This window comes from Nomascus leucogenys, chromosome 12 (genome assembly GCF_006542625.1).
Source record: "Nomascus leucogenys isolate Asia chromosome 12, Asia_NLE_v1, whole genome shotgun sequence".
NCBI classification, from domain to species: Eukaryota; Metazoa; Chordata; class Mammalia; order Primates; family Hylobatidae; genus Nomascus; species Nomascus leucogenys.
Genome location: NC_044392.1, coordinates 41,238,497 through 41,264,726, shown reverse-complemented (window position 1 = coordinate 41,264,726; position 26,230 = coordinate 41,238,497). Strand labels below are relative to the sequence as shown.

Here is a 26,230-nt window from a genome sequence, read left to right as displayed (position 1 = left end):
GGTCAAGGCTGCAGTGAGCCACAATTGCACCACTGCGCTCCAGCCTGGACAACAGAGTGAGATCCTGTCTCATAAACACAAAACAAAACAAAAAACATCAGATGATTTCAATGTGCCCCAAAGTTTGGGAACCACAGACATGGAACAAAACAGGCCAATCTTGGGCTAGTTACTACCACCATTCCTCCTCTTCTGCCTCATCTAAAATAATCGTTTACTCCTCCCTCCTAGAAGTATAAGGTCACTCCCTATTTTAAGCAATTCAGGACCACTGACTAAAGAGGGCTTTCCCTGACTCCCTAACAAGGCATTTGTGCTTATTTTGAAGTTGCCTGAAATCTTAAAAACAGTTAGTCTAGTCTCCTTATGTCCAAACCAATTAGAAGCAACATTATTGGAGTGGCAAGAGATGCTCTTGAGCGCTTTCTCCTCTAGCATAGTGGAGAAAACATGAAAACTCCAGCCCAATTCAGGATAACCCCTCAGTGCCCATGGCAACACAGGCAGGTAGTTTCTATTTGTATAACCTGAGTAAGACACTGTGGTTCTCCAAAGCCAACAGCCTTGGGCCAAAGAAACCTAGGAAGACAGTCTCACCTGTGGCATTATTTCTGTGGCCCTTGTATCTCTTAACATACTGGGCCCCATCACTGTGAGAGGAGTTGAAGAGGTAAATGTCTTCATCATTGTAACTGGCCAGGAGCTCTGCCAAGAACAAGAACATAGCAGTGAAGGCAAAGGCTGAAAAAAGCAGGGACCAGGAGGTGGGGGTTGGGGTGGGGCTTCTTGCCAGTAGTGCCCCCTCCAAATACCCAGGTGTAGCACCCATCTTATTTGGAACACCAGGCAAGTCCGACTGTACAGGGTAGACTAAGAACACACTGCCAACCCAGGGGCAGCAGAATGCTCAAAAAGATCACACCCATTAACTCAGGAATGAGTCAAAGGCATAAGAACCTGCTCAGGCAAGCAACCTGGGCTTCAGGACAGGCCCTGCCAAATATCATCTGCAGCATTCTGCAAATGGTACCTGGCATCTCCAAGGGTCATCTGCTGTATCCTCCCACTATGTGCTCACCATCAGCAGTTACTCCCCAGCTGCTCTACTTGGAGCTATAGCACAGTGGTGAGCACTGGAGGGCACATACCTCACTGGCTCAGCAGCTCCCTAGACAGAGGGGGCATGCCAGCCTAGGAGCTGGGCCCTGCTCACGTACCTGTGCCGTCGTGGCTGTACACAAGACAGGTGATGTTTGCTTTGGACTCACTGTTCACCTGCAATAAGGAGCAGATACTGACTGATGCCCCACCCCCCCATTTGTTATACCATCTTCAGGAAACAGCTTTTCCTTCAAACTCCCCTATATCTTCTCCCAGAGATTTGAGAAAGACAGACAGAGACAGGAGTACAACTGATGAAACATGACCACCTCAGGGGGTAGCATCTTGGGGCTTTCTTTTGGTTGTCATCTATGTGCTAGCCATTTTATGCACACTGTCTCATTAGGCCTCACCATCAAGGTGCAAGGCAGTTATTTTTATTTCTATTTTGTCGATTAAAAAACTGAGGCTATCAGAAGTGAAGTGACTGTCAAGATCACAAAGCTGGTAAGTGGTAAAGCCAGGATTCAAATCCAGATGACTGACTTGAAAGTCCAAGCTCTTCCCACCATACCAACAAGTTCAGGTGCAGCCTTGGGGTTGAGTCAGGGAAGCCTGGAGCAACTGGCCCTTCATGAATCTTACCAGGTGATGAGGACAGAACTTCTTGAGTACTCCATTGTTCTCATTCTCATCAATTTTCCTCTGGTCATAAATCCTACAGTTGGAAAAGCAATGAAAATGTAAAAATGTACAAACGAATCCCTCGAAGAGCTGCAATTTGATGTAGTGGCAGGAAACTACCAGCTGGATGCAGATAAACAACATTTTCCAAACCAAGCTTCTGGTCTGTGCTCTTCCTTAAAGGGCATCCCTTTTCCAAGCCATTTCTAAACCTAAATCTTTTGTTTGTTTGTTTGAGATGGGGTCCTGCTCTGTCACCCAGGCTGTAGTGCAGTGGCATGTCCCCAGCCCACTGCAACCTCCACCTCATGGGTTCAAGCGATTCTCTTGCCTCAGCCTCCTAAGTAGCTGGGACTACAGGCACACATCACCACACCCGGCTAATTTTTGTATTTTTAGTAGAGACAGAGTTTCATCATGTTGGCCAGGCAAACCCTAAATCCTTCATCCACATACTTCCCATTTTAACTGGCAATCCTCAATTCTGTCAGTTTGAAGTGGTTTATCTCCCTCCTCAAGTTTTATATCATGTACTGCTAATTTTCACTGAAACAACTAACATTAGTATGGAGCTTTTTACATGTACATTACCTACCGAAAAAGGTTACTCACGGGCAGAAACCATGCTTAATGTAAGTCAATGGGTCTGTAATCCCTCCTTGAATCTTTATTTGGCCTGTTCTCCCTCTCATACCCCACAATAATTATTAAAAACTACCAACCATATCCTCTCCTTTCCTCACTCTCATCAAACACACTACACCTTCACCTTCCTTCCTCTCTCTAATCCAAGCTTTAAACTCAAATATTTAGGACACACATATTATGTGTCAAATATTATGCTAGGTGCTAGAAATACAGTGAGGAACAAGACAGATCCAGTATCTGTCCTTACCCAGTCTCCTCCAATCTCAGAGCCAATCTCTTGAAAAATGCTCTTCATTTCATCCTTCCAGGGACCTTGTTTGATGATTATCTAATTTCTCAACCTCTTCCTCATCACCAGCTGGCCACTTTCTAAAAATCCTTCTGCTGACTGTCCTTTCCTACTATTGCTTTTTTTCTCCTTCCCCTTACAGTTACACTACTGAAAAGAACAATCAACATTCAATATTTCCACTTCCTTACTTCCTATTCACTTCTCAGTCCATCCTAATCTGGTTTTGGTCCTCAACTCACCACTGAGACTTCTCTGGCTGAAGTCATCAGTTAATTATATCCATTTGTTAAGTAGGTGTTAAGTCTAGAGTTCAGAATAAGTGTGGTCTGCAGACACAGATGTAAGTCATATATCCATGTGTAAGGTGGTAGTTAAAGCATTGGTAATGGAATTAGATCTCCAAGGGAAAATACAGAGAGGATTTTCTCTTCCCCCTTTAGAATCTCTGGCCTCTTTCGGAATACAATGAAAACTCTAGTCCCTTCTCCCCAGAAAAATGCACATAAGCACACTTTCTGGAGGTTCACAGAATATTGTACTTCAAGTTAAAATTCCCTGGTATAGAGTAAGATGAGAGCTGAAGACTGAGCTACTGGAGAACATCAGCATTTAATGGGTGGAGAAAGGAAGACACACCCATGAACAATACTGAGGAGTGGCTGGACATCAAAGAGAGAAGGTGTTTCAGGGAAGGAGTAATAATGTCAAGAGTAGAGAAAAAGACTTGAAAAGTACCTTGTTTGCTTTGGCATTAGGTTACTGATGACTTAAGCCTTGACATCCTCAGCTCACATGATCCTCCCGCCTCAACCTCCCAAGTAGCTGGGACTACAGGCACACACCACCATGCTGGGCTAATATTTTTACTTTTTGGTGGAGACAGCATCTGCCCAGTTTGGTCTCAAACTCCTGGCCTCAAAAGATTCTCCTGCTGGGTGCGGTGGCTCACGCTTGTAATCCCAGCACTTTGGGAGGCCGAGGCGGGCGGACCACGAGGTCAGGAGATCGAGACCATGGTGAAACCCATCTCTACTAAAAAAAAAATACAAAAAATTAGCTGGGCATGGTGGCGGGCGCCTGTAGTCCCAGCTACTTGGAGAGGCTGAGGCAGGAGAATGGCGTGAACCCGGGAGGCGGAGCTTGCAGTGAGCCGAGATTGCACCATTGCACTCCAGCCTGGGCAACAGAGTGAGACTCCGTCTCAAAAAAAAAAAAAAAAAAAAAAAAAAAAAAGATTCTCCTGCCTCGGCCTCCCAAAGTGCTGGGATTACAGGTATAAGCCACTACACCCCAACTAAGTGTTTATTAATAACCTACTATATTCTACATATGATGCTAGAATAGAATTTGGCAAACTTTTTCTTAAAGGACAAGACAGTAAATGTTTTAAGCTGGTAAACTGGCAAACCATCTAATCTCTATAAAAACTATTGAATTCTGCCATTGTAGCATGAAAGTGGTCATAAACAACATGTAAAGGAAGGCCATGGCTGTGTTCCAATAAAACTTTATTTATAAAAACAAGCAGTATACTTTGTCAAGCCCTGTGATAGACAGTAAGCATAGAAAGATTAATACAACTTTCCTACTACTTTCTGAACATATCATAGGCCTTTGATAGTTTATATTTTACTTTTAGTTATTTTTTTTGAGACAGGGTCTCACTCTGTCATCCAGGACGGAGTGCAGTGGTGTAATCACAGCTCACTGTAGCCCCAAACTCCTGCACTCAAGAGATCCTCCTCTGCCTCCCAAGTAGTTGGGACTACAGGAGCATACCACCACACCTGGAGATATTTAATTAATTAAAAAATTAAAATTTTTTCTTAATTTTTTTTTTTTTGGTAGAGACATAGTCTTGCTATATTGCCCAAGTTGGCCTTGAACTCCTGACCTCAAGCTATTCTCCAGCTTTGGCCTTCCAAAGTGCTCTAGTTTTATAGTCATGAGCCACCACACCAAGCCCCTTGACATTTTAAGTCACGTAAGGAATAGTTTTAGCATCCTCTCCACACCTTTACCACATCTCTTCCCACATGCCTTCAGGCACCCACTAACTTGTTACCCTAAGTCTTTCTTCTGTACCTGCCTTTAATCTAATGTTCTCTCAGTGTTGCTGATGTTGGCTTAAGAACTGGGGAATGAAGAGATGATTTACTGACTGTGCTTCATCAATCAGGGCCTATACTTAATCCTTTAGCAATAAATTTTCATGTCAGCCAAATTTACCACTAAAGGATTCATCTGATATATTCTCTCTTGCTTTACTCCTATAAATTCTTAAAACTAAACTAAGCAGGAATTAGCTTAGCTTAGCAGGTGTAGTAGGGACTCACACCTATACCTCCTCTACTTGCATACTTTTTTTTTTTGGCCACAGGCCAAAAAGCATGTCTCCCCAGAGCTTCCCTTAAATACTTTTTAATAACCCTAAACTCAAATTCAGTATTAATGAGGCAAAAGCCTTGAGGATGACTAAGCTATTTCTCTGTATTCCCTTAAAGTAATTCCTTTAGGCTAGGAGTTAAAGTTAATGATGTTATGATATATAATATTCAGCAAAAATGTTTTCAAATTTATACCAGAAGATGAGCTGTTTGGGTTCTTTCAAAGGAAGAATAAGAAATGAGAAACCTCAAAACATTCAGTTGGCTGCACAGGAGAGGTGCCAGAGAAGCTAAGTATAACCTAATGTCAGAGAAGAGCTGGAGTGCTGAAAGGGCTACCTGCTTGTGTAGGATCAGTGTGCCTCAAAATCTTCATATAGCCAGGCGCGGTGGCTCACAACTGTAATCCCAGCACTTTTGAGAGGCCGAGGCGGGTGGATCACTTGAAGACAGTTTGAGACCAGCCTGGCCAACATGGCAAAACCGTATCTCTACTAAAAATACAAAAATAGCCAGTCAAGGTGGCACATGCCTATAATCCCAGCTACTTGGGAGGCTGAGGCATGAGAATCACTTGAACCCGGGAGGCAGAGGTTGCAGTGAGCCGAGATCGAGCCACTACACTCCAGCCTGGGCAACAAAGTGAGACTCTGTCTCAAAAAAAAAAAAAACAAAAATCTTCACATAACTTCTGCCAACTAAATAGCCAATAGAGGATATTGAGGCTGATAAGAAACAGAAGATTTGAGTATTTCTCCTTGTGTTGAAATGCTAAAACTCTAAGCCTTACTCTAACCCTGGGAAAGTATCAGCATTGGGTTAAGGCAATATGATATACATATCATATGAATACATACACACATATGAATACAGTTCTCAATACAGCAAACTACTACATTCCCCTCCAAACATCTTGGTCCTAGTGGTGGAATCTGTTAGAGACACAGACTTTTCAAGTAATCTGGAGCTCTAAGTAGGAACTTCCAACTCGAAATTTTGGTGAATGCTCAACTTGGAGGAGGTAGCAACTGAAAATCTGTACAAACTACAACCCTTTTTGATCAACAGCTTCTTATCCCAAAATAAAAAAAATTGGCCAGGCACAGTGGCTCACGCCTGCAATCCCAGCACTTTGGGAGGCCAAGGCGGGCAGATCACCTGAAGTCAGGAGTTCGAGACCAGCCTGGCTAACATGGTGAAACCTCGGTTCTATTAAAAATACAAAAGATTAGCCAGGCGTGGTGGCGTGCGCCTGTAATCCCAGCTACTTGGGAGGCTGAGGCAGGAGAATCGCTTGAACCTGGGAAGCGGAGGTTGCAGTAAGCCAAGATTGCATCATTGCACTCCAGCATGGGTAATAACAGCGAAACTCTGTCTAAAAAAAAAAAAAAAAAAATCTATGGCTACACATTTAAGGACTGTTGGTGACTGGAGGAAACGAATTTTGAAGGCATGGGAATAGGGGAAGAAGAGAGAAACAAGGTTTTGTCCAGGATTCTTGAACAAGGCAAAGTCATCTCATGTATTTTCTAAAAATTTACCCTATTCCCCATGATTCTTACTAATAAAATGAATCTGGAAATACAGCTATAAAATGTGCTCTCATTTCAAAAGGAAGATGATGCTTTTCACTTACCATTAGGAAAGCAAAAAGTCACTCATTTTTTTAGTGATCTTGTCCCTCTCTCTCCTTTCAAACTGATGAGCCCAAAGAAACATAGTTAAAATACCAACTGGATAGGGATGGATACAGCTTATTACTAAGGGTCAGAGGAAATTAACTAATACATATGGAGACTGAATCCACAGTGTCTGTTTTCCTTAGGTCATGTCTCAAGAGCCAGTGTTAACAGAAGGTGTTCACGGTAACAAAGATATCACTATGGATAAAAAAAAGTGGTAGCTCAGGACAGTGAGAGCCAAAAAACCCTCAGTTCACACTAAGTGCTCCCAAGTCAAACTATTTCTGAATTGAAAACCAGTATTTAAAATTTCTAGTGCATGTTTATTTATATATGAAAAAGGTATAAGATTATTTACTAATATAGCACTTGCTGGTAAACCTAAATTTATGGCTTAGCTGCCATGTGAGGACCTTGGTCAATTCATCTAACTTCTTTTCTTTTTTGAGACAGAGTCTCGCTCTGTCATTCAGGCTGGAGTGCAGTGGCACAGTCTTGGCTCATTGCAACCTCTGACTCCTGAGCTCAAGTGATCCTCCTGCCTCAGCCTCTTGAGTAGCTGGGACTACAGGCATGCACCATCATGCCTGGCTAATTTTTGTATTTTTTTTTTAGAGACAGAGTTTTGCCATGTTGGCCAGGCTGATCCCAAACTCCTGACCTTAGGTGATCCACCCGCCTCACCTCCCAAAGTGCTGAGATTACAGGTGTGAGCCACTGCACCTGACCATCATCTAACTTCTTTAAAACTTGATAATCTCTAAAATATGTAAAGTCACCCTCAGAGACTATTACATTAGAGAACAGAACATCTCCAAAGGCATGTAAGATTTTTGGAAAATGGTAAAAAATTCAAGATAATAGTTAATGGATTCCTAGAAAATTCATAACTCTCCATAAAGGAGCACCTGGTAGTATACAATGCATCAGTCTTATAAACTGTCAAAGACACAAAAGAGCCACAAACTCACCTTACAAACTGATCTCGTCCACCCACTGCAAACTGGTGGGTATTGGCAGGATTCACATAGATCGTATACAGCCCCACTTTCTTCTCTTTCTCTTTTGTCACCACCAGTTTCCTTTAAGAGTAGAAAAGCACAGAAAGTTATATACTCCAAAAGATCCAGGTGGTCATGGCAAAGGAGAGCCAAGAGAGTAACACGGCTAATAAGAAACCAAAGAGATTCTCATTTGGAAAGAAAGAAGTGTTGTGTCTTCTCTGTTTGTTTTGTACGTAACAACAGGAAAAATGCACATACATTTATTAAATGGGACTTTGGGGATTGGGGAAAAAAAACATGTAGTGAAGTCACTTTCTAGTGTTCCTTAAGAAGTATAAACTAAAGGTATATGAATGTACCACTCTTCAGGAAGCCTCAGTTTAGCTGGAGTCCAACACAATAACAGCCAGTTATTAATCAGACAATACTACAGATACCTTCCTACCCTTTATTTATAAATACATCTTCCCTATCACCTGGGAACAAGGAGAGAAGTGGAAGAAGAATCCCAGAAACAGTAGGCTAAAAAAGACCTTAAGGTCAGAGACCATCTCTCAGATTCCATTAAAATGTAACTTACGGCCAGGTATGGTGGCTCATGCCTGTAATCCCTACACTTTGGGAGACCGAGGCGGGCGGGTCACTTGAGGCCAGGAGTTTGAGACCAGCCTAGCCAACATGGCGAGACCCCATCTCTACTGAAAATACAAAACTTAGCCAGGCGTGGTGGCGCATGCCTATAATCCCAGCTACTCAGGACAATCCCAGCTACTCAGGAGGCTGAGGGAGGAGAATCACTTGAGCCTGGGAGGTAGAGGTTGCAGTGAGCAGAGATCATGCCACGGTACTCCAGCCTGCGCAACGGAGCAAGACGGTCTCAAAAAAAAAAGTCACTTAAAACCCAACTTAAGCCAGGCACTGGCTCATGCCTATAATCCCAGCACTTTGGGAGGAACAACTGAGGCTAGGAGCTCAAGACCACCCTGGGCAACATAGCAAGACCCTATCTCTATAAAAAATTATTATAAAAAGCCGGGTGCGGTGGCTCACGCCTGTAATCCCAGCACTTTGGGAAGCTGAGGCGGGTGGATCACAAGGTCAGGAGTTCAAGATCAGCCTGGACAACATGGTGAAACCCCGTCTCTACCAAAAATACAAAAATTAGCCGGGCATGGTGGCATGCACCTGTAATCCCAGCTACTCGGGAGGCTGAGGCAGAAGAACTGCTTGAATCCAGGAGGCAGAGGTTCCAGTGGACCAAGATCGTGCCACTGCACTCCAGCCTGGGTGGCAGAGGGAGACGCTGTCTCAAAAAAAAAAAAAAAAAAAAAAATTTGTTATAAAAAATTAGCCAGTGTGGTGGCATGCACCTATAGTCCCAGCTGCTCAGGAGGCTGAGGTGTGAGGATTCCTTGAGCCCAGAAAGTTGAGGCTGCAGTGAGCCGTGGTCTTGCCACTGTACCTCTTGCTTAGGTGACAGAGTGAAACCCTGACTCAAAAAGTAAAAAAATAAAAAACCAGCTTAAAATATGCACACTGAAAACTGATAAATTTTTCACTGAAGAAATACAGAAGAATCTGTCTAAAACAGCCATAATTTGTTCCAGGTTAAGGGTGGCATGATGAATATTCTTCTCAGATCTAAGCATTCAATTAGTCAAATATGACATAATGAAGATTGATAAATTTACAGGAAAGGAAAGACTTCAAGAAACTATAGGAAGAGGCTTGGCTTTAGTTTTTGTTTTTAAGTCTAAGGTTTTATTTATTTCTGATGCTATGGAAACAGAAAGAAATATAACCATGACAACAAGTTTCTTTGTAAAGAAATGATTTTAGCATCCTTTCTGCATAGCCAAAGTCACTTCAGCCTAGAACTGCTCTAGGCAAAGTGGAGAGATTTTACTTAATATCTCTGCAGCTTTTCATTAAATGAATACAGAGGACCAGGTGCAGTGGCTCATAATCCCAGCACTTTGGGAGGCTGAGGTGGGAGGATCGTTTGAGCCCAGGAATTCAAGACCAGCCTAGGCAACACAGTGAGCTCCCATCTCTATTTATTTTAAAATTAAAAACACACAAAAAAAAAAAATACAGAGGGCACTGAAAATGAATGTCATTAGGGGAAACCTCCATCCCCTAATGGTGTCCCCCACACACCTCAAAAACACAAGGCAGGAAACATGTCAAAAGAATAACAGCTTCAGGGACAAAACTAGCTAAGAGACTGCTCTAATATGAGTTTTAGACAGGGAAAGAGAGTAGGAGCTGATGCTGCTCCTTCCCACAGGACCATCTCATTTCCTTAGCAATTTGAAATTTCAGAAGGACAAGGTCAAACAAATACAAAAGTCACCATGTGGAAGCAAAATGAAGAAACTAAGGAATAGATTATGAAGTACTGGTTCCACAGTTATGTAATCCTGACGAAGAGCTCAATCTTTCCATGCCTCAACTTAATCCCATAAAACAAACATTTCTCCCTCCTGATGGGTAAATGCAGAGTACCTTGAGCTCTGCAGGGGACATGCAGAGGTGCTATAAAAATGATTATCATGGCAATAGGAGGAAAAAATGTTCACATTAGAGGAAACATTAAACAAATTCACCAAATTTTGCCTTAAAACTAATGAGCAAGTATGTCCTAGCAAAAAGGGAAAAATAATTACAGATGAGACCAAAGGATTTCTTTGAAGAATACCTCAAACTGGCTTCCACTGGCTAAAGGAATATTCCATCCACAGTTTCAAATCAAACTCTTTTCCTAAGATGTTAGTCAATTTCATTAGCTTTCAGAGACTTGGCTATCATCACATATATACAAAAGAAAATCTCCCTTATGCCAACTTCACACAAAAATGCCTCTGACAAGATCATGCCACTGTACTCCAGCCTGAGCGAAAGAGTGAGACTCCACCTCAAAAAAAAAAAAAAAATGCCTCTGACATAAGCAGATGTTCAGCTTTTCACCCCATGCCAGCCTGTAATACTACTTTAACCCTTACAACAAAAACTTTAAAGACTCACTGTCTTTATTACTCAAATCTAGATTTGGGCCTCCTTTACTCTTCATTTTCTCCTTGTACCCAGATTCTATCCCACCTATCATTGCTTATGTTCTGATTCATGGTTAACTCTCAGCCAGACTTTCTGCCTATATAATTTCATTCTAAATTCAATAATCTGCCAAAGTCATTCGCTCTATTCATTACTTGAACCAGATTCAATTCCTGGTGGCCTAACAGTAGTTTCCCTCTGAACCTGATCCACAGGATAAGATCTCATTCTGTTTCACAACTCTTTAACACAGCATATTAAATAAACTTATTATCATTTTTTGCTTTTTTGCTCTTCCCTATGAAAAACTTGCTAATCTTCCATTACCATTACAGAACCCTGGAACTTTAGAACTGGAAATAACAAACACCATGTAGTTCAAAAGATTAAATGATTTCCTCCAAGTCAGATAACTACAAAGCTAGTACTAGAAGGGAGAACCCTTGTCATTTAGGCTTATTCCATTTCCAGCATAAATCTCCCAATCTTTGTTCTCTTGAAGGTTATATAAACAAGCAACATATCTTTTCCCCAAGCCTAAAACATTTCTATCTTTTAAGCAGTTGTAGAAATTCTTCTACTATCCAAACAGCTTTTTCTGGACTTAGCTCTCCAAAAATAAAAGTCTAGTAATAATCAGCCTTCGTGTTATAGTCCCCAAATTAATTTATATTTTACTTATGTCCTATGTAAATCATTGCTATCCCTTACTCAATACTGGTACTGACCTATAAGATCTGTTATAATAATTTTTTTTTTTTTTTGAGACAGTCTTGCTCTGTCACCCAGGCTGGAGTACAGTGGCATGATCTCAGCTCACTGCAACCTCCACCTCCTGGGCTCAAGCAATTCTCAGCCTCCTGAGCAGCTGGGATTATAGGCACGTACCACCACACATGGCTAATTTTTGTATTTTCAGTAGAGACGAGGTTTCACCATGTTGGCCAGGCTGGTCTCAAACTCCTGACCTCAAGTGATCCACCTAGCTCAGCCTCCCAAAGTGCTGGGGTTACAGGCATGAGCCACTGCACCCGACCAAGATTTGTTATAATAATCTTTAAGACAAACAAGACAATAAACAATCTAGATATCTATCAATAAGGTAAAGGTTAAATAAACTGTGGTACACCAATGCTATGATATTTCTCTCATGGTTAACAACAAGGTAGCTTTTATGGTCCAACACAGAAAAATCTCCCACACTGTAACATGAAAAAAACAAACTGCAGAAACATACATATATGTTTATATATACATACAAGTATACTCATGGGGAGAAAGTGTATATATGTGTATATATTTAGGTGCAAAATGTTTACAAAAGGGACTTTTTTCAAAATTACTTACATGTTTTTTTTTTTTTTGAGATGGAGTTTTGCTCCGTCATTCAGGATGGAGTGCAGTGGCACGATCTCAGCTCACTGCAACCTCCACCTCCCAGGTTCAAGCGATTCTCCTGCCTCAGCCTCCTGAGTAGCACACGCCATGTCCGGCTAATTTTTGTATTTTTAGTAGAGGTGAGGTTTTGCCGTGTTGGCTAGGCTGGTCTCAAACTCCTGACCTCAAGTGATCCACCTGCCTTGGCCTCCCAAAGTGCTGGGATTACAGGCGTGAGCCACCGTGCCCTGCCCACAATGGTTTTCAATAGCTAGAAAAATGGTGGGGGGGGGGGGTGACTGAGGGAGCATTTACATTTTGTCTGTACACTTTATTACTTGAATCTCTTAAACAAAAGTATTTGTTTATTATAAGAGCAATAAAAATGAAAAAAGGAAACTAAAATAATTATAATTATTAGCTAAAACTTAATAAATTTCAGCCATAGTGTTAAACATTATGCTGAGGCATCACGCACACACACGTATATATATATATACATACATATGTGTGTGTGTGTATAAATATATATGTGTATATGTATGTACATGTGTGTATAAATATGTGTGCATGTGTGTATGTGTGTACATATGTGTGTATATGTGTGTGTATATATGTGTGTATATATATGTGTTTATATATGTGTGTGTGTGTGTGTGTATACATAAATCCTCATAGAAACTACTAGAGAGGGAAGGAGGGAGGGAGGGAAAAAAATATGCCCATAACAAGGCTGAAGAAAATGAGGTTCAGAAGGTTATGTAAGTCATAACTAGTAGTGCCTGATTTGAGATTTGACCTAGGTCCGCCTGGATCCAAACAAGATGCTGTGTTTTTTCTATGATATCACACAGTTAAAAAGGAATAAAATGTATCTATGAGTCTCAGATTCACATATAAATGAACTGTGATAAAAGAGAACTCAACTACAGCTACCAGTATTTTTGTCCAAATTTTATGTTTGTATGTTTCTATAAATACCTAAATTTAAAATTTATTTAAATTTAAAATTTACAGGACTGTACCTCTACATGAGTTTGTGGAATAATGTGCTTTCTTTGGGTAAAATGATGACATTCAAGTGAATAAAGAGCAAAAGATCATCAAATTATTAAAGGCCACATATAATAAGTAAACTGTTTGAGAAATGAAGGTAGACTGAATAGTATTTCACTACTGAGAAAGAGAGGAAGTAAGGAATTCCCCTTAACCTTAAACTACCTCTTAATCATAGGCACAAAGGTACTATTCTGATGAACCAGAGTTAGGCATTACCAAGACATATGGAATATGTTCAAGGCTAAGAGATACAGTTCTGTAATGATATTACTGCTACACTTACGACGCTGGGCGGTCTTGTCTCAGGTCAATGGTGAAAACAACTGCATCTTCACCTGCAGATAAGAACGTACAGGGAGAGTCTGGTTCCAGTGCCAACTGAAGAAGAAAAAGGAAAAACATGAGGTTTCTAAATATTAGAATTAGAGGTCATCTAGTTCATTCCTATAACTTTAGGAAGGGCTGCACTTAAAATGTCCCAAAAAGAAAAATGTCTACCTTTTTGTCATAAAATCCCAGGAAAGGACATAATCTAAGCCCACTTACTCTTGTATGCGAATTATTTATAGCTTTGTTTATTCTATACAAGTCAAAGGACAGGTGATTCAACTAAATCCCCAAGAGATATGAACAGAGATAGCAAAGAAAAACATCAGCCATTAGAGTTCATTTTCTTTTTTTCCAGTCAGGGTCTCACTTTACCACCCAGGCATGATCATGGCTCACTAAAGCCTCAACCTTGTGGGCTTAAGTGATCCTCCCACCTCAGCTGCCCAAGTAGCTGGGACTAGAAGCACAAGGCACTATACCTGGCTCGTTTTTTCACCTTTTTTTTTGTTTGTTTTCCACAGATGGGGTCTTGCTATATTGCCCAGGCTGGTCTCAAACTCCTGGCCTCAAGCAGTCCTCCCATCTCAGCCTCCCAAAGTATTGGGATTACGGGCATAAGCCACCACACCCAGCAACAGTTCATTCTCGAATAAAATCAATTCCATACCCTTAAGTGCAGAGAGAAATGGTGTCCAGCTTCATTCCTTACATCTTAGTTCCTTACAACTAAAAATTAATTATCTAGTGGGTTAGGAGTAGACTTAAAAATCAAAGAAATAGGTAATTTTCACATATCCTGGGCTGCCTTGGCTAGAAAAGGATACTCCAGGTCCACCTATATTTTTGCGTAGGGTTTCTAAAAGAGTACCCACCTCTTTTCATGGCACAAAAGACCACCACCATGCCTACCTTAAAACTGGCAGCTCTTAACTCCTTGCTAGCTGCCACCATGGATTATTTGGCCTATATTCCCAGCTTTAAATAGGGCTTCCAGAAACAGTGCTATTTGTGAACTGAGAGTTTGAGCAGGTAAGCTGAAGCTCTCACACATGAGGAATCAACTACTAGCACCTTGAAACTGTCAAAATACCCTAAAAAATCAGAATAAATGTAAAAGGTTTAGAGGGCACAGGAGACCTCAAAGATCTCCAAACCAACTATGGCTTAGCTTAGGGGCCAAATACTGTAAGTGCACGATCTAGGGACCTTTCAGACACTTGCCTTCCTAGGAGTTTAGGGTGGCTGCTTTTGCTTTCTTAACTACATATCTTAGGACTGAAAGAGGTGAGGCACGTGACCACAACAAATGTGACACAATGGGCAGAGATAAGGGAGAACCTTGGCTGAGAACCACAGAGGATTTGAATTGCACAAATTTTGGAGCAAGGTCTTACTTACCTTGTGGGACGCTCCCTTGTGCTGGGCCACACGTTTTGTATTCTTGCAACACTGTGTGGCAGACAGTTCTGCTACCCGAACCTGCCCATCACGGGCACACATGGCCAGAGTGGAATCACCACTGTTAGGAAGAAACTTGGCCTGGGGTGTTAAGAATGAAAAAAAGGACACACAAAGAAATGAGAGAGGTAAACTTAAGAATGAAAAATACGATGATGACCTCAACTTACCCCCTTTTCTTATATGACAGCTGGAAACTTAGCTTTCCTACTCTTGTACAGCTGGCTAAGCCCAATTTCTTCCAGGAGTTAAAGGAAAGGGAGAGAAAAAACTTCCTTTGATGTAAGACAGCATTTCAGTTGGCTCTGGAAGATTGAACTGGCACATGATAAGAGTTCAGATGAACTAGGACTGTACCTAGCAGGGGAGAAAAGGAATAGAGGAGGAAAAATCTACCTTGATTCTGAAAGCAAATATAAATTTGCCACAAAGAAAAAGGAATATAGGGGGAATGTCAGGGAAGAAAAGAGAACACCCTTAGGATAAATGGCTGGTACCAGTACAGTAGATGTGGCCAAGGAGTAAAATCTTTACAGAATAATAACAGTATAAGCTAACATTTATCAACTGTTTATTAAGTACCAGCCACAGCTCTAACTGCTTAGCTTCTATTGTTGCTTAATCCTCATAACCCTATGTGTTATTAGTCCCATTTTACAGATAAACTGAAGACAAAGGTAAAATAACTTGCCCAAGATCACTGAGCTAGTAAGCAGAAGGGCTACGATTTGAACTCAGGCAGTTTCGTTCAAGAGCCTGTGCTTATACTACACTGCCTCCTACCAGCACACATTTAATAAGCTGCATGCACCCTACCTATGAGGCTTCCAACAGTCCATATGCTCAAGGAATCTAGGGTTGTCAAGAGTCTTTCAGTGTATTTAGGTCATTATGGGAGCCAAAGTAGGGCCATGTCCCGATACCTAATTCCTACCATAACTCACTATCAGCTCCCAATCCACGCTGCAGTTCAGATTTCTCTAACTCATGCCTGATTCTCTCAGTTGCTATTATGCTCCCTTGCCTCACCTGGAACACATTACTTTTGTGGCCACTCTCAAAGTCCAGTACTGGCTGCCGCCGCACCCAATCCCACACCACCACCTTCAGGTCATCGCTGCCACTGGCCAGCCAGGTGCCGCGCTGGTTAAAGTGCAGGGTATTGACACAACCAGTATGGCCCTCAAGCCCATGCTGCAGGCGGAAACGCTGCACAAAGACTCTTGCCCCACAGGCCTCATAGACAAAGCGGGCACTTGAACCCAGCTCCCGCTCCCGAAGGGCAGGGAGGGCTTGCCAGCGAGGTCGGGGTAGAGCTGATGTTTCGGAGGACACCCAGTCCTCTAGGGCCCGCTCATCATCTGATGAGTCCTGGTCACGGTTAGCCCGCTTGCGCTGTACACGGCGCCGAGGCTGCTCTTCTTCCTCCTCTTCTTCCTCCTCTTCCTCTTCCTCTGAGCGGTCATGGACTCGATTTTCATCATTAATGGAGTAATGACCAGTGTCCTCCATGCTGTCAGAGTCCTTATCTTCACCTGAGCTCTCTGTGTCTGTGCCTCGACTTTCTGTGCTGGTGTGGTTGGGGCCACCATCATCCCCAGTCAAGCTCAAACTCAGGTCTGAGGCCTCCACTTCAATGCCTGAGGATGTCTCCCTCCCTTCTTCAGCTCCAGACATCTCCTCTGGACTGCTAGACAGGCTTCCTGCATGTTAGTGAGGAATGGGTAGAGGAGATGGAAAAATAAAAAAACAGGATAGTGATCAGAAGGACTTCCCAACTTAGTCTAAGAAATCATCACACCAAAAGACCAAAAAATGAACTTTGGTCCAAGTGTTTTCATTACAAATAATTACAGAGTACCCTCTGAGGGGAAATCTTGTAAAGAACAAGAAATTGAAAAGATCAAATGCACACACATAAAGTACTTCAACAAAAGCAAAGAATCTCAGGACAATCTAAGATTATATTAAGTTCTCAAGAGGTAAAACATTGGCATATTGTATAAAAGTGTGCCTGATACATCTACCATCGGCTCTGTTGTATTGGATGGGCATTTATTAAGTTATAGCAAATAATTAAACAGAATATAAAAAGAAGAGCCAACTCCAGCAAGAGCTAGCATAGCCATCTTTTTAGCAAAAGATGGAAACTAGCTGATAAAAATCACTCTTGACTTATGGATGTGGAGTTGCACCATTTTCTACTTTAAGAAAGTATCGGACCAGGCACGGTGGCTCACACCTGTAATCCCAGCACGTTGGGAGGCTGAGGCACGTGGATCATGAGGTCAGGAGATCGAGATCATCCTGGCTAACATGGTGAAACCCCGTCTCTACTAAAAATACAAAAAATTAGCCAGGCGCCTGTAGTCCCAGCTACTCGGGAGGATGAGGCAAGAGAATGGCGTGAACCTGGAAGGCAGAGCTTGCAGTGAGCCAAAGTCGCACCACTGCACTCTAGCCTGGGCGACAAAGCGAGACTCCATCTCAAAAAAAACAAAGTACCACTACACCTTCTGTCACCTAAATCCTAAGTTTCTTCCCCTAAGTTTCTAAAATTCACTAAGAAAGGAAGCCGAAGGGGTAAGTGGGAATTGTGATTATTTGAGTGGGTTCTTGCTCACCTTTTGCTAGTAAATATATTTTGACTTACTTCCATTAGTTTGAATTTTTTAATATAATTTTTAGTCACACATTTTTAGTCTCTTGAGACAGTTTTATTAGGAAGCATATATAAAATTGATAAAAAGCTGGGCTACTATAGTGGTGCCTAAGAAGAAAGTTCAGTAAATTCTAGGTCTGCTATGCTGATAGTTAAATAACTAGGTCACTTTCATCGCTTATCTCCTATAACTACATACTGCATTCTCTTATCTCACAACAGTCAAGTCAATTCCAATGAGAACTTGAGGAATGTTCTAGAGCCAATACAACCACAACTTCCAACCTAAGTCAAGGTGAAGAAAAAAAAGGGAGAATAAAGATTTTAAATGCTGCTCATGGGCCTCCTTTCCTCGGATGGCTATAAATTTTATCCTGCCAGAAGTAAAAGCTGTCAGGAAAGGCAGACCATCCAGCATGAGCTATTCAACTCCAATACCACACTGATGTTTAAGGATTCAAAGGTGGAGCACCTTATTGCCTAGTCATGTGGATTAGAGCAGTAATCTGTGAAGATCTCTGAAGCAATGTACTCTTAGGCAAAACCCAATACTGAAAAAAGATCGACAATACAAGTGCTTTGATTCAAGCAGTAACAGAAGGCCAGAAGACATAAACAGTTCTTGCAGGCCGGGCGCAGTGGCTAACGCCTGTAATCCCAGCACTTTGGGAGGCCAAGGCGGGTGGATCACCTAAGGTCAGGAGTTGGAGACCAGCCCGGCTAACATGGTGAAACCCCCATTTCTACTAGAAATACAAAAAATTAGCCGGGCGTGGTGGCATGCGCCTGTAATCCCAGCTACTTGGGAGGCTGAGGCAGGAGAATCGCTTGAACCTGGGAGGTGGAGGTTGCAGTGAGCCGAGATTGCGCCACTGTACGCCAGCTTGTGTAACAAGAGCAAAACTCTGTCTCAAAAAAAAAAAAAAAAAAAGCCTCAACTAAGAGCACAGTATAAAACAACTGGGCTAGGGGCTGGAAGAAAAAGTTACGAAGCACAGAAATTTGAACCCAAGAACCACATTTGCTGAGCCTGTTGTATATGCTACGAAAGTTTAGCAGTTATAGTTTTTTGAAATGCAACTGGGCTTGAGCTTGGGAGTGGTGAGCAGGGACTGAAACACCATATCTAACAGGTCTGTAGAAAAGAAGAAATAAAGAAAAGAAAAAATAAAACACCAAAACATCTAGTGTTTATTGTTAAAATTATGAGTAACAAATATAGACAATTTTGGAGGCTTTACCACACTAACATAAGGGCCAGAGGGTATCACAAGCTCATCAAGAAGGCCCCAACAGTAAATCACCAAGAACTAGAGTAGGGGTTTGCAAATTTTTTCTGTAAAGGGCCAGAGAGTAAAAACCTTAGGCTTTGCAGACCATATGGAGCTCCACCACAACTACTCAACTCCAGTATGTAGAACAAAAGCAACTCATAGACACTACATAAATGAACAGGCATGACTGTATTCCAATAAAACTTTACAAAAACAAGTGGCAGGCTGGATTTGGACTGCAATTTATAGTTTGCCAATCCTTGACCTAGCTAATGGTCAAGCTCCAAATCAATAGTATACTTTAACTCCTCTAGAACCCTGTACCTTTCAACTGAATCCAGTGAGAAATATGAACCACTTTCCTTCACAAAAGATGAATGAATGGCAGTGATAAGAACATATGGAGCAATAAAAAAGCATGTTGAAAATCTCACCTATCCTTCCTCCAATCACATCAACTAGAATTTAGCCTGTTATCCTGACCTTCAAGGTGCTAAGGAATGCTGGACTCCGTGCTGCCCAATTATATCCATTTAAAGGCGGCTTCTCTAATTTAAAAGTTGGCTCAGAGGTGAAGCGCTGGTTAAATAACCCAGGTGGTAGTTATACTCTATTAGAATTTTTATATTCTGCCTTCAAATCTGCCCTAAATCCGGTGATTTGACACTTGGCAGCACTGGTCCTGAAAAGAAGAAGGAGGGAAAGGAAGGAAGGAAGGAAATAAATGGAAAGAAGGGAGGGGAAGTAAGGGAAGGAAATAAGGAGGGGAAAGAAGTTGTAACTTCATCCCTTATGTAATCACCTTTTTTTTTTTTTTTTTTAAAGACGGGGTCTCGCTATGTTGCCCAGGCTGGTCTCAAGCTCCTGGGCTCAAGTGATCTGCCTGTCTCAGCCTCCCAAAGTGCTGAGATTGTAGGCATGAGCCACCATGCCCAGCCACGTAATCTCTCTATCAAACTACTACTTATTGTGGAAAGGGACCTCTCAATATAACTGGGAAGCTCATCTTCCCTAAAATTCCCTTGTTCCTACTAGCCATTAGATTTTATTTTTCTCCTTTATTAACAGCATTTCCTAGGTTCTGCCCATCCTTATAGCTTTATAGAACTCCAAACCACTTGACCTCTTAGAATTACAGCTCTGTTATTGATATTTTGAAAATGATCAGATAAAATGAGAAGAAGCAAAAGCACAATATAGTGCAAGGTGTTTCCTGTGTAGTTTCCTATACTCAGAACAACACAGGAAAGTTTCTCTCCCTCCATTAAAATCCAGGCCTCCACTCTATCTTGCAGGGAGGAGGAGAACCTCAGTTGACAGTAAAAATAGCTTCACCTTCATTTTGGCCCCTTACCATTAGCTAAGTCTGTTCTGCCATCTGTGCTGCTCCCTTTGCTGGACATCTTGAATGATGTTTGCTGTAGCCAGCCTGGGTTTGGGAGAGGAAGAAACCAAAACAATTAGGAAACCACCTGGGAAAAAAGACAATAGGGACAAGGAGATTTCACAATGTACAGGTTTTATCATTTTTATAAAAATGATTTGTGTATGCATGCTTAACAGGGCTTCTCAGCTTGTGAAAAGCACACCAGAAATTTTTTCTTCCCTATGTTTAAAATCCATATAATGACATATTTTTGGGGAGGTCAAGTGCCATCTCTTTACTTCACTCATTGAGTAACTGGCAGTGATTTTTCAGATGAGAAAGTGGGAACTAAAATAAATCCTGGAACAGCAGGCACATATCAAATGACAGGTACTGCAAGCCAAGAGTCTCAACTCAATACACAAAGCTAACTTCAGCATTGCCCCCTAAGCAAGAATCTTCCAATGTAAATAAGTGACATATGTATCCTCAAACTCCATACAACACTTGTTTTTATAACATAAAGAGGTGGGTCAGATTCTGAATATCATTTTACACACAAATCAACAGATAGAAGAAATCAAGCTCTTGGGGGAAGAGACTGAGCTTTCTGTTCACTCAGATGACTAACTTCAAACCTATTATTATTATTTCTTTTTTTTTTGAGACAGAGTCTCACTCTGTCGCCCAGGCTGGAGTGCAGTGGCGCGATCTAGGCTCACTGCAAGCTCCGCCTCCTGGGTTCACACCATTCTCCTGCCTCAGCCTCCCAAGTAGCTGGGACTACAGGCGCCCGCTACCACGCCTGACTTTTTGTATTTTTAGTAGAGATGGGGTTTCACTGTGTTAGCCAGGATGGTCTCGATCTCCTGAGTGATCCGCCCGCCTCGGCCTCCCAAAGTGCTGGGATTACAGGCATGAGCCACCACGCCCGGCCCAACTAACTTCAAACTTATTAAAGGCACAGATACTAAGGATTATAGAGCTGAAACTAGAAATCAGGAGCACCCTATCCCTAGGAAAGAAGCTTAAGTTGTTTTGTTTCTCTTAGGACTAACAGCCAGAGTCTCTAAGCACAAAGACAAAGGTGGGGAAGAAAAGGGCAACATTTCCATTAAACCATCTCATCCCATTTCATATAATGGCAGACATCGTTTCACCTAACAGCACCAGCTTTCACCAGACTCATCTTTTCTCAACAAGAAATCAGGGTATCTAACTCATTTCCTTTTATGCCACTATAAAACATTCATATTTTTTTCAGAGCCTCACTGCCACCTCCAGTAAATTCCAAAGAGCAAAGAATAATATTATTCAAATCAGAATTTTGTTAAGCCCTTTCAGTGACTTGGACAAAAGGCACTAGTAAAAGACAAAGTATAATTATGACCCCAGTCCTTGTACCCAGGCACACTGGCCTCTAATCTTTCAACAGCCCTTTCATTCCCATGACAATTATTCCAGAAGCAGCCTCATCCTTATCCTTTCCCCCACTACCCTCTACAGAAATCTAAGCTGCTTCATTAAAAGTATCCTCTGTCAAGAGACAGTAGCCCAAAGATTGTTCATAATAGGCCAAGGTGGGAATAGAAATACTGTAAGAGTGGGGCTGAAGCTGACTGAACTTCAGGAAAGGACACCTGGAAGGATGATGATGAAAGACAATGGCAACAAAAAACAAATATGTGAAGCAACATGAAGAAAAATAGTGAGGAGCTGTTTGCAATGCATTTTGTTTTCCTCCTTTTTGAGGTAGACAGTTTTGTATAGCATTCCTCACACAGCACTTGTTTTTCCCTCTCAACAGTCCTTGTTTATATTCTTTAGAATAGGAGCCTATCTTCTCCATCTAGAGTTTAAAATTATATTAATTCCTATCAAGTGGGGAAAATGCACTACTTTGTTAAGATTAATCCCAGCACTTTGGGAGGCCGAGGAGGGCGGACCACCTGAGGTCAGGAGTTCGAGACCAGCCTGAGCAACATGGAGAAACCTTGTCTCTACTAAAGATACAAAATTAGCCGGGCATGGTGGCACATGCCTGTAATCCCAGCTACTAGGGAGGGTGAGGCAGGAGAATCGCTTGAACCTGGGAGGTGGAGGTTGCGGTGAGCCGAGATCGCGCCATTGCACTCCAGCCTGGGCAACAAGAGCGAAACTGTCTCAAAAAAAAAAAAAAAATTTTAAAACTAAGGTAATAAGCAGATCAGTGTAACATGAAGAACAGATCTGATGTTTTCCCACCTCCATAATCAAAACTCTTTACCATATGTTTCACCCCACTATTATCTACTCCCAGAGAATTGAAAAGCAGCTCCAGAGAACCTCTCTCAAAACCAAGCATCAACTCCCACAGGAGCCCAGACTGCCTGAACTTTTGACTCATAATTGCTCTAGAAAATACATGTGCACAGATGATAAAGGTAAGTAGAATTGAATGTCAAAATTTCTGGAGAAGGATACTCTAGAGCAGTGGTCTCCAAACTTTGATTACGAACCTCTATGAGTGAAAACTTTGAGCAGGAACCTGATGCTCACAGGTGTGGCATGCACCTGTAATCACAGCTACTCAGAAGGCTGAGAAAGGACTGCTTGAGCTCAGGAATTCAAGACCAGCCTGGGCAGAACTGTGAGACCCTTGTCTCTATCAATCAGTCAAGGAGGCAGAGATGCTGTGCCCTAGATGTCAAGTATAGGAGCCACTGAAAAATCTTTTCCAGCCAGGCACGGCAGCTCATGCCTGTAATCCCAGCACATTGGGAGGCCGAGGCAGGAGTTGGAGACCAGCCTGGGCAACATAGGAAGACCCCCGTCGCTACAGAAAGAAAAAAATCAGTCAGGCATATGCCTGTAGTCCCAGCTACTTGGGGTGGCGCTGAGGTGGAAGGATCACATGAGCCACATTAAGTTGAGGCTGCAGTGAGCTGTGATTATACCACTTCTCTCCAGCCTGGATGACAGAGCAAGACACAGACTCCAAAAAAATAAAAAATCTTTTCCATCACCAAAGAATACAGTCTTAACTCTATAAACTGTGGTCTGCAGAGAACATATTTGATCCAAATCCAAACTATCTTCTTCACTTTTCACTGTATTTCCAACAAATCCACTATTTTTACTTTGATCGACTTTCATGTAAAATCTAGTCCAAAGCTAATCTTGCTGAGGTTGGAAAAGCTGATGAGCTCACTGTCCCAGGTAGTTGGAGTTTAATTAGATTAGCTCCACTGCTTGTACTCTAAAAATAACCATAACCCCTGCCAAACTGAAGGTTAAAGAGTAACCCACTAGAGGGTGAGGAAAAAAGACCCAGGTGCCATTTTAATTTCCCTAAGAAATTCCAGTGACCTAGATTTTTCTTGTCTTAATAAGAATAAAGCCTTAAATTTTTAACCAATTACATGACAAAATATTAACTAAAAACCAGGCAGAAAGACTTTAATACACTGGATAAGAGTACTTTGTAAAAGAGATACCAAGTGTCTCTTGTTTAAAACTACCCAGGCTGCTCTTTTCCTCTAATATGATGAAAGATCAGCATAAGAGACTACGTATCCCTTGTCCTCTTACCCAAAATGCTTGGGGCCAGAAGTGTTTCAAATTTTTGAATATTTGCAATATACCTGTTGAGCGTCTCAAATCAGAAAATTCAAAATCCAAAATGCTCCAACGAGTATTTCCTTTGAGCATCAAGCTGGCATTCAAAAAGTTTCAGATTTCAAAGCATTTTAGATTTCAGATTTTTTAATTTGGGATGCTTGACTTGTACCAGAATAACTGAACATTCAACTGCCAAAAGAAAAAAACTAAAGAACCTCAATCCATACATTGTACAATATACAAAAGCTAACTCAAAATGAATCACAGACCTAAATATAACTTAAAACAATACAACTTCCAGAAGAAAACAAAGAAAATAATCTCTGTGACCTTGGGTTAGGCAACAATTTCTTAGGATAGGACACAAAAAGCACATACAAAAAAATTAATCAGTTGGATTTATCAAAATTAATAAATTCTGATAAATCTGAGCGGTGGTTCAGGCCTGTAATCCCAGCACTTTGGGAGGCCAAGGCAGGTGGATCACCTAAGGTCAGGAGTTCGAGATCAGCCTGGCCAGCATGGTGAAACTCCATCTCTACTAAAAATACAAAAATTAGCCGGGCGTGGTGGCACATGCCTGTAGTCCCAGCTACTGGGGAGGCTGAGACAAGAGAATCGCTTGAACCTGGGAGGTGGAGGTTGCAGTGAGCCAAGATAGTACCACTGCACTCCAGCCTGAGTGACAAAGAGAGACTCCATCTAAAAAAAAAAATAATAATAAAATATCTCCAAGAGATACTGTTACAACAATGCAAAGACAAGCTACAGACTGGCAGAAAGTATCTACAAAACACATATTTGATCAAGGACAGTAACCAGAATATACTTTAAAACTGTTGCAATGGGCCAGGGCCGGGACGCAGAGGCTCACGCCTGTAATCCCATCACTTTGGGAGGCCGAGGTGGGCAGATCACGAGGTCAGGAGATTGGGACCATCTTGACCAACATACTGAAACCCCGTCTTTACTAAAACACAAAAAAATTAGGCAGGCGTGATGGCGCGTGCCTGTAATCCCAGCAACTAGGGAGGAGGAGGTTGCAGTGAGCTGCGATCGCGCCACTGCATTCTAGCCAGGTGACAGAGCAAGACTCCATCTCAAAAAAAAAAAAAAAAAAAAAAAAACTGTCACAACTAAATAATTATCACAAGCCAGATGTGGTGGCTCATACCTGTAATCCCAACACTTTGGAAGACTGAGGTGGGAGGATCACTTAAGTCTAGGAGTTCAAGGCTGCAGTGAGCTATGATCCTGCTACTCACTGCACTCCAGTCTAGGCAATAGAGTGACACCATCTCAAAAAAAAAGAGGGTGGGTGTGGTGCCTCACACCTGTAATCCCAGCACTTTGGGAGGCCGAGGCAGGCGGATCACCTGAGGTCAGGAATTCGAGGCTGGTCTGACCAACGTGGTAAAACCCCATCTCTATTAAAATACAAAATTAGCTGGGGGTGGTGGCACATGCCTGTAGTCCCAGCTACTCAGGAGGCTGAGGCAGGAGAATCGCTTGAACCTAGGAGGCAGAGGTTGCAAGTGAGCTGAGATCGCACCATTGCACCCCAGCCTGGGCAACAGAGAGAGACTCCAACTCAAAAACAAACAAAAAAAAGTACTGTAAATAATAATCCCTTGAAAAGATCCTCAACATTATTAATAATTAGGAAAATACAAATTAAAACCACAATGAGAATCCATTAAACACTTATTAGAATGGTCAAAAATTGTTTAAATAACAAAAATTTACTTTATTAAGTACTAACAAGAAGTAGAGCAACTACAACTCATATACACTGTTACTAGAAATGCAAAACAGTATAGTTATTTTGAAAAAAGCAATTTGGCAGTTTCTTATGAAGTTAAATATACACTTATCATACAACTCAGGAATCCCACTTCAGCTTTAGGAATTTATACAAGAAAAAAGAGGCTCAGACCTGTTATCCCAGCAATTTGGGAGGCTGAGGTGGGAGGATCGCTTGAGCCCAGGAATTAAAGAACAGCCTGAGTAACACAGCAATACTCCATCTTTAAAAATAAATAAATAAAATAAATAAGAAGGAAAATGTATGTCCACAAATTAAAAATACCCTGTAGGTGAATGTTTTAATAGTTTTACTTAAATTCATCAAAAAACTGGAAACAAATGTTCTTCAACTGGGTCATGGATAAACAAATTGTGGTAGGTCCACACAATGGGATACTACTGAGCAATAAAAAGGAATGAACTATTGATAGAAGCAACAACAT

At 41.7% G+C, this 26,230-nt stretch overlaps 1 protein-coding gene across 13 annotated transcripts in view; it reads right to left on the bottom strand.

The window, feature by feature from the left end:
- Positions 1–26,230, bottom strand: part of DCAF8 (DDB1 and CUL4 associated factor 8) — a 47,974-nt gene that overhangs the window by 8,531 nt on the left and 13,213 nt on the right. For 9 of the 13 annotated variants that reach the window (XM_030824111.1, XM_030824114.1, XM_030824115.1 and 6 more), the window contains 8 exons: positions 20,370–20,444; positions 16,109–16,782; positions 15,020–15,160; positions 13,575–13,669; positions 7,766–7,876; positions 1,747–1,819; positions 1,218–1,275; positions 598–705 (listed from right to left, as the gene is read on the bottom strand). In XM_030824111.1, the coding sequence (XP_030679971.1) occupies positions 598–705; positions 1,218–1,275; positions 1,747–1,819; positions 7,766–7,876; positions 13,575–13,669; positions 15,020–15,160; positions 16,109–16,782; positions 20,370–20,418 (1,309 nt within the window). In that variant the 5' untranslated portion in view covers positions 20,419–20,444. The remainder of the gene's footprint in view (positions 1–597; positions 706–1,217; positions 1,276–1,746; positions 1,820–7,765; positions 7,877–13,574; positions 13,670–15,019; positions 15,161–16,108; positions 16,783–20,369; positions 20,445–26,230) is intronic. The other 4 variants (XM_030824119.1, XM_030824120.1, XM_030824121.1 and 1 more) reach the window with 1 other exon arrangement.